The following is a 15,070-nucleotide window of genomic DNA, read 5'->3' as shown; positions in this document are numbered from 1 at the left end:
TTGTATTGAAATTCAACCTTTTATGTACATAAGTACAGTCACCGATCGATTTTTCTTACATGAAAAATGGCAGCAGAATTTTCACAATTATTGGGCAATCGAAAAAACCAAATTTGAACGAGAAAACAATTCATTTTGATGAATTTGGGAGTTGGTGATGAACGATACGGTTTCATGCCACGTCGACGATGTCTTCACATAGGCAGTACGAATTAAGCGAAGCCAGCCATGCTTTTGCGTGCATTCTGCCCCCACAGCTGATAGCGTCGCCCCCACTGGGACGACACTATCGTGAAAAGCGCCGGTAGCGAGGAGCAAATGCTTCATCTGCCTCTCGCTCCAACAGGTCACCGAAACTCGAGATTATGCAACTTTCAATATTAAACGCGTGGGAAGACAGCTTACATGATGCCACGCTGTCTTGGCACACCCACTCATCGCACATGCGGCAGATTACTTTTTAAGCAGGGTGCGCAGCTGCTTATGCGCTCAGCTGTGCTTACAGCCGTGGGCAGCCACAGCCGAGACACGCACCAGGAATCCAGAAATTGCGAAGCCCCCCTCAATCCTGGCTCTCGAGCACGCTTTCTCGTGTTACTGCGAGCGAGCTCACCTCCCCCTCTTTCCCTTTTCTAGTGCGGGAAGGCGGCACTCGTGCATGAAGCCACCATCTTTCCTTCTCACCCTCACACTCTCATTCCCACCTAAAGCACAAAGTGCGTGGGGAGCGATAGGATCTTATCGCACTTGGACTTTATACGAAACACGATGAGGCTCCACTTAGGCAGTTGCTCTTGTCGCACCACCGGGCGATTTGAGAGGTGCGTTAGCAAGCAACCGCTTGTAATTCAATCATTACATGATCTGCATCCATGGAATATTCAATTTATTGTCTTGGCATTCCTTTGCTACGGAAGCAAAATTTAGTTATATTGAAATCGTATACAAACACACTTCGTAATATTGACGTTCTAATTACATGGTGTTCTACAGACAAGATATTATGAAAAGTTAAATACCTTGTTATATCGAGGATGCATAATCATCATTCCAGATCTTCTTGGTGGCTGCTCTCCGTGACCTCACCTAATAAAAGCATTCGGTCTGCTTCCATCCTTTCAACATAATTATTTATGAACAACAACTTCCTTGCGATAAAGACAAAGGCCTGGTAGAAAACAGCAGTGATGTTTATCAGTCATCAGTCCAGTTCTCCCTTGCCCATGATGGCCACGCGGCTTCATACACCCAGTTTGATCCCTGTAAGGGTAACATGAATAACTTTTTAAACATTCATGCAAGCAGCAACCATAGAAACGAAAGTGAGCATACATTTTTTGGGGGTACCGTCATTAGGCTATTATTGAAATTTCTTACTGGGGGGACGATTGGATCATAGATCGTTGCCACAACAATCTGTCACCACTGACGGGCATTTCTAGTTTACAGTATAGTATTCGACTTGTGGCTCCTCTCCTCTGACTCTCAGCAGCCAGATCAAAAGCCACTCTCAATCTAAAAGAGCTGAAGCACCTCAGTTGAATGCTCGTCGATGTTTTAGACTGGTGAGAGCACAAAGAATGGACACTGCTGGGCAACTTTCATGACAACCTGATGGCAGGCTGCCATAGACGGGCTAATTGCACAGATTCTGGCCATTGTTCAGCTTCTTCATCACAATTAAAACCTGTTTCATACATAACAGGCAACATTATGGAAGCTAGAAAGAATTCTCCAACTTCCCGCATTCACGATAAAAAATGAGTGCATAACATATGAATCAAAGATGTGCATCACATATGAATCAAAGTCATGCAATTTGATGCAACATACTTTTATGTCACAATATATGATGCAATTAACTGCATGAAAGGCATTGCAGGTCTGAACCTATTTACCCCTGAATGAGCAGAGTGACATGTTTCTGTAAACAGCGGCCACAGTGCAACATTTTTGCTCACGACCCAAACACAGTATGTCATATACTGGCAGCAGAAAGGTGCATTAATGATGTGTGATTTGATGTAACCTTATGTATACAAGTTGGAATATATTTATTTAGCAATACCTTAGAGGTCAAGAGAGGCATTAAGTAAGGGGAGCATGCAGTACAATAAAAAAATATAATGACATATAATGACAATTGCAATACAAAACATCGGCAAGAAGAGAACAGTAGCACATTAAAGAAAGATGGCAAGGCCAACCATGAAGAAAAAGAAAGATAAGTGCTGCATAAGAACAAAAAAGCAAGCAAGGGAGCGAGACAAAGAAATAACACTACATAATCACATTGTCGCATGCTGTTTTGATGAAGTGGTTCAAGAAGGTGTAAAGGTGTGCAAAGGGCTTTTCATGCCAAGGACCTTGTAAACATAGTGAAATGATGGCAAAAGGAATGAGTAGTTCTTCCGTAGAGTGTTGCAGATAATAAACAGCTGCATTATGAAATGGCGAAATGTGTAAAGTGAGATTTCTATTTCTATTGTGTAGAGACCTCTGCAATACCACTGTACAATGAAAGCCATGGTTGTAAAATGAAAAATGTATTGATGTGTGTGAACTTAAAAACCGAAGGTGACATGCGTTAGAAAACAATACGCGTTTGATATGGTTACCTGTCCATTTTTCGGTGCAGTTACAAGGAGCTTGTCCTTCTTAGAGTGCTCAAAAGAATGCTATTCCTTTGGCGTCGATGCCGCTGAGGTTTTGGGATCGACATCCATAGCCTTCTCTGAGGCGCTGGATAATCAAGAGCCAGGCGCCGAGACATGAATCTTGGGCCTTGGCGTTCAGTTTAGTCTTAAGACCTGCAGAACAGCTGTCTGCAGGGCCGTCTTGGATGACGGTGGAGCAGCACTAGCTGCTGCCAGCAAGGGGGCGGATGGAGTTGCGACAGACGTGGCGCTGCCCCCTGCTGCGCCACATTGGCATAGCTTATTTGAGGTAAGAGTGAATGCCTCTTCCTTGCTTCGAAAAAATGAAATCTTCTCTTTTGCTGTGAGGGCAATCACCTCCTTCCAACAGGGACATCATTGTGGATATGCTGGATGATCCCCTCTGCAGTTTACACAGCGTGGGGGAGCGTTAGTTTTCAGATGGATGGTCGCTGGCACTGAACTTCACGCATGTTTCTTTGCCCCTACATGATTGTGATGTTGATGTACGTTGATGTGCGTTGCTGTACATGATTGTGATTGTGAACAAGGGGACGCTACAGGTTGCGAGAAACCTGCAGATGCCAGCTATGCACCGCCACTATAACCTAATGTATATACCCAAGACTGGATACATTACACACGGTTATCCCTTACTGCCAGGAAATTTGGAAGTAAGAAGTGAAGAGAAGACAGGAAACATGAAAAGGGGAAAGAGAAAGACAAAGATTGGACAGGAGAAGGCAACTGCCAATTTCCTCCAGGTGGGTCAGTCTGGAGGTGCAGTCTATGTGAAGAAGAGGCCAAAGAGGTGTGTTAACTCCCCCAAGGGGCATTAAAGGTCCCAAGATCCGGCATCGGCTCAACCCCCAGGGTCTCCCTCTCCCCAGACCCAGCTAAGCCATGCACGGCCACACGCGGGAGGGTCCAACCCTCGTGTGCTTGGGTACGTGGTGTAGCAGCACACCAAACGCCTGCTTACGCAGACGCCCCTGCGGGACTAGGAATCTCTGGATTCGGACAGGCTGCCACTGGAAACTGAACCTGGCAGCGTTCAACACACGAACCCTCTCGAGTGAAGCTAGCTTAGCAGGACTATTTCAGGAACTATCAGGCATTGTGTGGAATATTACTGGCCTTAGTGAGGTTAGTAAAACAGATGAGGCTTGTAAAGTGCTGACTAACGGCTACATCCTCTGCTACAGAGGACTTGCTGATAAGAGACAATATAGAGTATGATCTCTAATCCATAAGGACATAGCGGGCAACATTGACGAATTCTACAGTATTAATGAGAGGGTAGCAGTAGTTGTAATAAAGCTGAATAGGAGGTATAGAACAAAGGCAGAACAAGCCTACGCTCCAACCTTCAGTCACAATGAGGAAGAAATAGAACAATTTTATGAAGATGTTGCATCGGTGATGAGGCAAGTGCAAACTCAGTATATTGTAGTCATGCGCGACCTCAGTGCATAAGTGGGGGAAAAGCAGGTTGGTGAACAAGCAATTGGCAGCTACGGCATCAATTCTAGGAACACTAGAGGAGAGATGATAGTAGATTTTGCGAAAAGGAATAAGCTTCGAATAATGAATACCTTCATCAGAAAGCATAGCAACAGGAAGTGGAACTGGAAAAGCTTTAATGGAGAAACAATAAATAGATCTCATACTTTCTGACAATCCCAGCGTAGTGCAGGATGTAGAAGTGCTAGGTAGGGCAAAGTGCAGTGATCAAAGGTTAGTGAGGTCTAAGATTTTCCTCACTATGAAGACAGAAAGAGTAAAACTAGTCAAGAAGAAACAGGACAACCTAGATGCCATAAGGGCAAAAGCACACAAATTCAAACTGGTGCTTGCAAACAAATATGCAGCTCTAGAACAGATAGATGAAGATGACATAGAAATGATGAATGAAACTGTAACTAGGCTGGTTTCAGACGCAGCAATTGAAGTGGGAGGTAAGGCACCAAGGCAACCAGTAGGAAAGCTCTCCCAAGTAACAAAGAACCTAATAAAGAAACAACAAAGTATATAAGTGTCCCACTCGAGATCAGGTACCATTCGCAGAACTGTCAAAACTGATAAAAAAGAAGAAAGTAAGGGACATTCGAAATTATAATGTGAGGAAGACTGAGGAAGCAGTAAGAAATGGACACACCTTGATATCAGTGAGAAGAAAACTTGGCATAGGACACACAAAGATGTATGGGCTGAACGATGAGCAGGGTATTATCAGCAATTTAGAAGATATAGTAAAAGCAGCGGAAGAATTCTTTACTGACCTGCACGGTACCCACAGCAGCCACACTACCTTCATTCACAGCAGTAATGAACAGGATATAGAGGCTCCTTCTATAACTAACAATGAAGAACAAGAATGGGTTGGAGCACATACAGCAGACATTGTCAGCTCCTGACTGGAAGCTTACCATTGTCATTGAAAAGAAAGGTGTACAATCAGTGCATTTTACCGGTGCTAACATATGGGGTAGAAGCTTGGAGACTGATAAAGAAGCTTGAGAACAAGTTAAGGACCACATAAAGAGTGATGGAACAAAGGATGTTAGGCATAATGTTAAGTGACAGACAGAGAGCAGTGTGGATCAGAGAGCAAATGGGGATAGCTGATATTCTGATTGACATTAAGAGAAAAAATGGAGTTGGGCAGGTCATGCAATGCGCCGGTTAGATATCCTTTGGACCATTAGGGTTAAAGAATGGGGACCAAGAGAAGGGAAACGCAGTCATGGACAGCAGAAGACAAGGTGGAGCGATGAATTAGGAAATTTGCAGGTGCTAGTTGGAATCGGTTGATGCAGGACAGGGGTAATTGGAGATTGCAGGGAGAGGCATTCGTCCTGCAGTGACATAAGTTACGCTGATGATGATGATGAAGTTAGAAGGGCCTTGCAAGACATGACCTAGGGAAAAGTGGTAGAAGAAGGCGGAATAACAGTCGATTCAATGAAAGATGGAGGAGACATCATGCTTTAAATGCTTGCGGCCCTTTATATGCCATGCCTCATGACTTTAAGTGTACCAGAGAACAGGAAGAAGGTCAACATTATACTAATCCACAGGAAGGGAGACATTAAAGAATAAACATTATAGGCCCATTAGCTTGCTTTCATTATTGTATAAAATATGTATTCACCAAGATAACTTCCAATAGAATAAGGGCAACACTGGACTTTAGCCAACCAAGGGAACAGGCTGGCTTCAGGAAGGGATATTCTACAATGGATCACATCCATGTGATTAATCAGGTAATAGAGAAACCTGCAGCGTACAATCAACCTCTCTACATGGCTTTCATAGATTATGAAGAGGCATTTGATTCAGCAGAGATACCAGCAGTAATAGAGGCATCACATAATCAAGAAGTACAGGAGGCATATATGAATACCTTGGGCAATATCTATAAAGACTCCACAGCTACATTGGTTCTCCAGAAGAAAAGTAGAAAGTTACCTATCAAGAAAGGAGTCAGGCAAGGAGACGCAATCTCTCCAATGCTATTCACTGCATGCTTGCAAGAAGTATCCAAGATATTAAACTGGGAAGGCTTAGGAGTGAGGACCAATGGCGAATATTTTAGCAACCTTCGATTTACAGATGACACACCGAGGACAAATTACAACAAATGATTGAGGACCCTAATAGAGAAAGTGTAAGAGTGGGGGTGGGGTTGAAGATTAATATGCAGAAGACAAAGATAATGTTCAACAGCTTGGCACGGGAACAAGAATTCAGGATTGCCAGTCAGCCTCTAGAATCTGTGGAGGAGTATGTTTATCTAGGTCAATTACTCACACGGGACCCTGATAATGAGAAGGAAATTAACAGAAGAATAAAAATGGGTTGGAGTGCATATGGCAGGCATTGCCAGATCCTGACTGGGAGCTTACCAATATCAGTGAAAAGAAAGGTGTACAATCACTGCATTCTACCAGTGCTAACATTTGGAGCAAAAACGTGGAGGTTGACAAAGAAGCTCAAGAACAAGTTAAGAACCGCGCAAAGAGCAATGGAACGAAAAATGATAGGCATAACATTCAGAGACAGGAAGAGAGCGGTGTGGATCAGAGAGCAAATGGGGGGGGGGGAGGGGGCTATTAGAGTTACAGGATGGGTGCAAGGAGAGGGGAAGCGCAGTCGAGGACGGCAGAAAACTAGGTAGTGTGATGATATGAGGAAATTTGCAGGCGCAAGGATTGGCGCAGGACAGGGGTAATTGGAGATCGCAGGAAGAGGCCTTTGTCCTGCAGTGGACATAAATAGGCTGATGATGATGATGAGAAAGCCAACAAATTATTGATAACCTACTCAGTAGAGCTAGTTAACGCTGCCTTGTGGTTCGCTTGAACATTAAATGCTTTTTGGAGTGGTTGTAGCCAAGAAGACACTAAATCAATCTTCCATCTGGCTCTTCGATCGAATCTATTCAGAGCCATTCCAGTCCGTGTAGGTGGATGACTAGCTGAGCTGTATATATGGTGATAAATATATTGATAATACATATGTTGACTGAAAATAAATGACCCCCATCAGTGGCCACCATCTTTTTTGACTACACACAATGAATTTCCTTTTCTCAAGATTTTTTATTGTTGTTTTATTAAATTGTATACTGAATGATTTTTTTTTATTTTTACATTGTTTTGCTTGCTTTTTGAATTTATTATTTGGTCGCCAAGGCGACTATTGCTTTATGATCACTGCGATACATGGCCAATGGCTCTGCGGCGATACTAGAAAGTTTCTTGGCCTATGTGAGATATATACATGACCGATGATGTGTCATGGGCACACTGATGTTTGTGTAACACTGAATGCTGGACCTTTCCATGACAAACACCACGCACCACTTTTTAGCCGGCCAAGGCACGTCTATGTTGAAATCACCCACAATTATGATGGGAGTAGAATCGGTAGGGGTGATCCAACCAAAGGTGCACACGCTTGGCGATTGCGGCATTATCTTCCTTATTACGTGCCACCTACCGTCGCCATGCACATTCCCACTTCTGTTCACGACGGTGTTTTTCGTAGGCGTGCTGTTTTTCCGCAGACCTCCCCGCACGTGGCCTACCCATTGCACAGGTGGAAGGGGAACTGAGAAAAGGCTATGTGGTTTGCCTGTAAAGCCTGTGACGTCAATAAAACACTACGTTTTGACACTTATCACGATTAAACACAGTTGGGGCATACCCAACATTATACTTTTGCTTTATGCTTTAGATCTTTTAGCTCTTGGGTGGCCGCCATCCTTTTTCTCTATGCACACAAACTGCCACAACCTAGGGTACAACAGCTCTGCTGTAATAGTCTCTTTTCGAGCTATGACAGCCCCTTTTCAGTTTCTGGGCATTTTTGTATACAGCACTAACTGTGCTAGGTACCGAAGGTCACAAGACAGCGTCCGGATGTGCAGGTGTGGGGCTACATTTCGCGTTTTTGTCCTCCTATTCCTCCTGGCTAAAGGATGCATATTAGCACGACATAGCCCAGCAGCATATTTTACTCCTCTTGGATTTTGACTTCGCGGCCAATGTTGAAATCAGCGAGGATCTGAACACAGGGTGATCTATCTGTATCACATTGCAGATTCTGCAAAGCGACCACTTTCAGCACTGATATCTGGCAGTCAAAACAGGCACTGCTGATGGACAATGCCACGCTGGTGGTGAGCTGTATTAGTATTTGGATGTAATAACCAGCAAGAGAAACGTAACAAACAGGACTGCTGGTTCAGATGTTAAGAGATGAGAAAACGTAACAGGAACAAAGGAACGAGTTCCACTGTAGTTTTATAAAAGTGATAGAAAGGACTGTCGTATATTTTAAATCTATTAGAAAAGTATTCAAGGTTCGATTAGATTCACTTACAGCACTATTCGGTTCATATTCAATTCAATTTCAAAAATTTATATTTACACACTTCTACATTTTACACTAGAAGTTTATAATTGGGTCTCCTGCAGGCTCCCAGGAACAAATGAATGATGGAAGTGCACCACTGTCAGTTTCCAAAAATATCTACCAGATGGCAACACATGGTTGAACAGCAGGCCCTCTGACTATGCTCCAACATATTTAGTTATTAAATATATCAACAGATGACAGCTCAGTGACAAACACAACAAGGAGTTAAGATTGACGTGTGTTTGACATTAAATTGACAATGGAAACATTTATGTAACCACTTTGTTACAAAGACGAGATCATCATAATCATAAATCATAATCGTCAGCATCAGCAGTTTAGCTAGTCTGGCATGTTGCTGCCTCACTCACATCCTATCCACCCCTGCTGCTGTGTATTGATGTAATGCACATTTGAGATTGTTGGGCATGGCTCCTTTCTAAGGGAATGCTGTGAGGCCCACATGATCGGGGCAGCATACACAAAGTTGCATTGACAGAAGAAATGCCAAGTGGAAAGAAGAGGAAGAAACATTAAGAAGAAACTGTTTGCTAGTGCCTTGGAGACCATTGAACAGAAGTGTCGTTGAAAAAGTTGCAGTACACCACGAGTAAAAATCCAGAAAGAAGGCACCTTCAAAAAGTGAGAATATCGCTGACCATGTGATACACCTGAACATGATTACTTGCATGCTGGAAAGCTCCGTAAACTGTACTTCCGCAAATCCAGAATTCAGTAACTGGCTCCAATGCAACGAGTTCGGCTATGTCAGCCATGGTCTCAGCAGGATATGTGTGGCGTTTCTGACAATGTGGCAGACGTATTGAGTGGTGCATTTTCAGATGAGCATGTGAAAACTTTCAAAGTACAGTAGAATCACAGAAAACAGAAATATCTTAAACAGAACGCCTTCTAAATTGGTTGGTTTTGTATTTGGGTAATGAAAAAAAAATTATTAATCGGAATCAACATTTTCACGATTCTCTGTAAATGAAACCACAAAAGCAAGCTCTCAGGGTGTCTACCAAGTTGACATTTCCAAATTCCCTGAGTTTTCCAGGTTTTCCCCGAGTGCCTTTGAGTGACATAGAACTGTCCTCGAGTGACAGTCCGTGAGTGACAGACAGTGAGTGACACAGAACTTTGTTTTATGTCAAGATGGGTTGACACAATGCTGCCCGATGCTGTCACTCTAATAAGCACGTTAAAAATGAAAAAAAAGGAGCTAATCCAGTTTGAATGGTAAGCAGTCATGTTTATTTCATTCAAAAAGAAAACAGAAGGGAGGGGATAGTAAAATACACAGTGAATCAAATAGCTTCGGAAAAAAAGGTAAAGCCCATTGCAAATAGTCGAACATTTTCAAATACAAATAAAAAGAGATGCATACAGAAGCAAATATTTTCGAATATGAGCCATTTCTATCAACTGACAGCAAGCTCACTGGTATCAAGACCGAACTTTGTCATAAGTGCGATTCTCGAAAGTCAACCTCAACTGTCCTGACATACTCTCAGCCCATGCACAACGCCTCAGTGTTGCATTTTACTGCCTTAAAAAGTTTATTTTTGGTTAGGATGAGGGTCACCTGCATCTCGGCGTCAGTTAACACTTTGTTTTCTTGAGCTCAGGCTCCTCCGAAGAAGCGGCGGCACACTTCCCATTCATTCTTCAATGCTTCGGTCCTTTCTGTTCTCCCCCTCTCTCTGCCGCGCGTTCGCCCTATGGACTACTTGAAGCATCCTCTTGGTCAGTTGTACAGTCAACGTCTGAAAAATCGAGCACCCCCCCCCCCCCCCCCCCCCCACAAATGACCGTATTTACTCGAATCTAACGCATAATTTTTTTCCAATAAAATGGGTAAAAAAATTGCGTGTGCGTTAGAAACGAGTACGACCCTAAATCTGCATTATCATATCGCCATCAGCATTTCAAAATGGGTGCCTCGCCCGTGCTCCGAGTGCACTGTCCGCATTCCCAGTCTTCCCGTTTTCCGCATTTGCTGTATCAGCACAGAAGTGCCGACTGCAAAGACATGCCGAGTTCATCACAATGCAGCAATTAAAAGGCAAGTGATTACGTGTGCGGAGGCGGATGGAAATCGGGCCGCCATTACGGGCGTTCCGAGTTTCCGAAACTTGCGCGTGGGACTGGCGCAAACAGAAGCTTTCTACTCCAGCGGCTGCTACGTACGGTGCGGCTGCGCAGTCCCTATCTTGAAAGCGATCTGCGATGGAGACAGAGTCTACGCATCTAGGCACACCGCGCTGTGTTCTCGTCACTTAGTGCGCATTGAAGTGAAAGGCTGCACAAAGGTCAATTCACTTGCTCCTGCTACCGCACTTCCCCACTCCAGCATTTTGATAGAATTTCTGTGGTCATTGCGCGAGACATGTTCACGTTTGCTTTTGCGTACATGACACCATGCTTATTAATTTAGTTAGTAAGCAAATGTTTAAAAGTTTATACGGCCGATAAAACTACTATCATTACTTTTCGTATGGCTGTCTACTAATTTGCTATCATAACCGATGCTTCGCCTTTTGAGCGAAACTGCGACTTTCCTTATTTATTGCAACTTTGGTGTATTGGGAGTAAATCTTTGTTCGTCCAAATGAGAGAAAGTTGTATTCCTGTATGAAAGAATCAGGTGCGTGGTTTTGTAAACGACCTTTCTTTTTTTTAGGTCGCAGCAAAGGGGTGCGCGTTGCAATTGAGGGCGTGTTAGAATCGAGTAAATACGATAATGCATGTCTTTTACTGCCCATAAGGGCTAAAATCGCCACAGGCACGTCCAAAAACGCTCTGAAGGTGACAGTATAATTAAGGAATACTGTATTTACTCACATAATGATCGCACTTCTTTGTCAGAAAAATTGACGCAAGATCAGGGGTGCAATCATTACGTGGGTTAAATTTCCCGCGAAAAGAAAAAAAAATTTTTTTTCGTCCCACGTTTGCTGAGGGACACCAAAACAAAAATGCTGGCCGGCGGAGCAAGCTGAACGCGCTGAACGCGATTTTTTTTCTTCTCGTGAGTACATCATGTACATTGAAACTATTTCTTCCGTATCAGTAATGAATAATATAGTTAATATCGGCAAGTTTGCGGCAATAACGTAGCCATGCCCATTTTGAGGGGACAGAAACAGATAGGGGCGCTTAGCTGCCAGTGACATAGAAACACATGGCAGGCATGCTGCAGAAATTGCAGCATCTGTCTTCACTACTATCCTAATATGGCACGTTTCCACTAAGGGTGGGTGAATATCTTAGCTGTGTTACAAGCGTCGGTGTATGAACAGGGTACACTTTTAACGTATCAGTGTTAACGTGGCTACTATAATTGCCGCTCGCGATTTGTTGCATGCCCACGAGTGCAGATGAGAAGATTCGAAAGGTGCCTTTTTTGTTGTTGTTGTTGACCACAACCATTATAACACCTACACATAATAAAGGCAAGTTTGGTTGGAGCTTTTTTTTAGTCATGGAAGTGCGGAAATTGATGAAATGAGGCATCTACTTAAGTATGTTTGGTGCGTGCAGACCGCTTGGTTTGTCTTGAAGAGTCGTTCGCGTAGCATTCAACAGGTGGTAAGCGAGATCAATATTAGCTAACTTGGCACACGACATATTGCTGCGACAAGTTCAGGGTGCGATCATTACATGGGAAATAAAATAAATCAAATTTTGACGCCAAAATTCAGGGGTGCAATCATTATGCGAGTAAATACGGTACTAACTGCGGCCCGTGACAATTGGCCCTTCCCACGCTTGTTAAGCTTCACATCAATACTTCATGCATGCTTCACCGCATAACACTTGTATTGAGGCGAAGCTGACTTTTGGAAAATGGCATTATACAACGGGCTATGCTTTCCGAGCTTTGAAGCCAATCACGAGGATTGCAATGGCAGAGTCGGTGCCATATCTGACAGCGGCGAATTCTTTCAATGAAGAACACGGCACCCAACAGCAAGAAGCTTAACAGAGAATGTTGAAGCAGCTCGGCCTAGCGTTGCCACGGTGGTGGCTACGGCTGCCAGCAGATCTACGTGCTAGAGCGCCGGTTTGAGGCGACGAGATAATCAAAATGGCAGCGGTGGTGATTTTGATTAATGCCGTTTTGGACCTGCAGTCATGGCAGAAAGTCCAGAAAATTGGACGGCGAAGGGTTCTTGTGTCCGAAATTTCAGACATTCTTATACGTTGACTCTATAGGGTACGAACGTGATGTTGTGAAGCCGTCCTAATTATCGGGCATGTCCCGAGAATCGGGTGTCTGGAAAATTTGTCGTTGACTGTACACTGGCAACTTTTCCAGCCCACGACGCGGTGTCGCAGACGATTAGTTACGATTCCTCCCTGTTACTCAAGCTAGCATTTGCGCGACATATGCTCGCTTTCTATAAAATTACATTTTCCCTGATACACGCACAAATTCCCTGAGTTTTCCCCGAGTATTTCCAGAATATGCAAAATCCCTTTTTGGTTTTCGCTGTTTTTCTCAGGCTATTCGATTTGACAATGTAGGTAATGTCGCCTGTCTTTTCTGCTTTGTCAGCAAGGGTATCAGCTGGAAACATTAGATCAGCAACCGTTGATGCAAGCATTGCTTTCTTTCTTCTCATGTTGTCAATCTCCTCCTTAACAATGCATTTTTTTGACTACCTTGATCCTTCAAGCTACTCCTTTCTCTGAGATTCCAGATAGCTTGATAGCGGTGCCTTGCCGCTGACACTGAGGTCCTCAACTCCTTTGTTATGGGAACATTAAGGATACCGCTTACCTTGTTGACATTATCACATATTGACACTTGTACTTATCTTTATCGGGTGACCATGTTTCACTGCCTAACAAATGTTATCGCAAAGCACAGGATGCACGTGCATGTATTGGAAGTTTCTAGAATGTTATCAATGGTTGCATCCGCTGTCTCTGTCGCCAAACCTTGTGTAATCTGATTTCATGTATGCGCGACGCGAATGGCGTAGAACTTTGTGAATGACACGCAGGTCCAAGTGATTACTCTGGAGCATTCAACGACTGATGTAGAAAAAGCCAACACACTTGACCCGCTGATCAGATTTCCGATGATCGCCGACTGTGTTCCCCGCTATCATTGTGCTTTAAGTGTAACTTGCTTTTGTGGGTACAAGTTCGCCCAATAAAATGCTAGTTTCACCATTCACTGTTTTGCTGTCTTCACCGTCACTACCATGTGACATCTGGTGGCGGTGCTAGTATGTTCATGTACCGAACGCACCCCCCCCCCCCAAAGCCATGATCCAAGCCCGAATGATGAAGACAACACCAGCATTGCCAAGGGCCAGCGAGCGAGCCACAGGTTTAAAGGACTGCCCCCGGAGCACGGTGTTTGTCTGACACGACCAAGAAGATTGCTACTAAGTCAACGACCACAATGGCAGCACCAGCATCCCCCATCATGCTTTAACAGCCTACAGAGCCACCAGCCAACAGCCACCTTCTGTGGAGCTTCGTCAGAGGATCCAAAAACTTGGCTGGAGACTTTCGGAAGGTAAGGGCGAAATTTTGCTCTAGCCCAAGCGATGGCAGGCCATTCAAAGTCGTCAGCGACCATCACGCGTTGTGTTGGCTAGCAAACTTAAAGCATCCTTCAGGACGGCTGGTGCAGTGGAGGCTCAGACTACAAGAATACGACACCACTGTAACCTGTACAAGTCCGGAAGAAAGCACTCCGATGCCGATTGCCTATCACGTGCCCTCATTGACCCGCCGCCGCAAGATGACGACGCCTTTCTTGGAATAATAAGCGTGGAAGACTTAGCTGAACAGCAATGAGCAGACCCAGAGATATAAAGCCTCGAGTATTTGGAAGGGCACACTGATGTTGCCCCTAGGAAATTTACGCGAGGATTGTCTTCGTTCTTGCTACAACACAACCTGCTCGTGAAAAAGAACTTCCCACCAGTCCGCACCAACTACCTTCTTACTGTTCCGTCAGTGCTGCACCCAGAAGTACTGCACACCCTACACGATGATCCAACCGCTGGGTACCTCGGATTATCCCGGACGCTGTTGAGGATAAAGGAAAAGTATTGCCGGCCGCGCCTGACCACCGACGTCATCCATTATGTCAAGACATGTCGCGACTGTAAGCGACACAGAACACCGCCGACAAGGCCAGCAGGACTGCTACGACCAATTGAGCCTCCTTGCAGACCATTTCAGCAGATCTGGATGGACTTGTTGGGACCCTTTCCGACGTCAACATCCGGAAATAAGTGGATCGTCGTGGCGATGGACTACCTCACCCACTTCGGTGAAACAAAAGCTCTGCTGAAAGGTAGCACAACCGAAGTGGCGAAATTCTTCGTCAAGAACATCCTGCTGCGACAGGGCACCCCAGAAGTCCTCATCACCGACACAGGAACGGCCTTTACAGCGGAGCTCACACAAGCCATTCTGCAATACAGCCAGACAAGCCACAGGAGAACAACTGCGTA

The 15,070-nt window shown here is 44.4% G+C and overlaps 1 protein-coding gene across 2 annotated transcripts in view; it reads right to left on the bottom strand.

Annotated features, from left to right (window-relative positions):
• Window positions 1-1,172: 1,172 nt before the first annotated feature.
• Window positions 1,173-15,070, bottom strand: part of LOC142561175 (pseudouridylate synthase RPUSD2-like) — a 58,316-nt gene continuing 44,418 nt past the window's right edge. For both annotated transcript variants that reach the window (XM_075673427.1, XM_075673429.1), the window contains exon 13: window positions 1,173-1,260. In XM_075673427.1, coding sequence (XP_075529542.1) covers window positions 1,195-1,260 — 66 coding nt within the window. In that variant the 3' untranslated portion in view covers window positions 1,173-1,194. The remainder of the gene's footprint in view (window positions 1,261-15,070) is intronic.

Source organism: Dermacentor variabilis, chromosome 1 (genome assembly GCF_050947875.1).
Source record: "Dermacentor variabilis isolate Ectoservices chromosome 1, ASM5094787v1, whole genome shotgun sequence".
NCBI classification, from domain to species: domain Eukaryota; kingdom Metazoa; phylum Arthropoda; class Arachnida; order Ixodida; family Ixodidae; genus Dermacentor; species Dermacentor variabilis.
The sequence above is the reverse complement of the archived record's forward strand: the minus strand, read 5'-3'. Positions and strand labels throughout refer to the sequence as shown.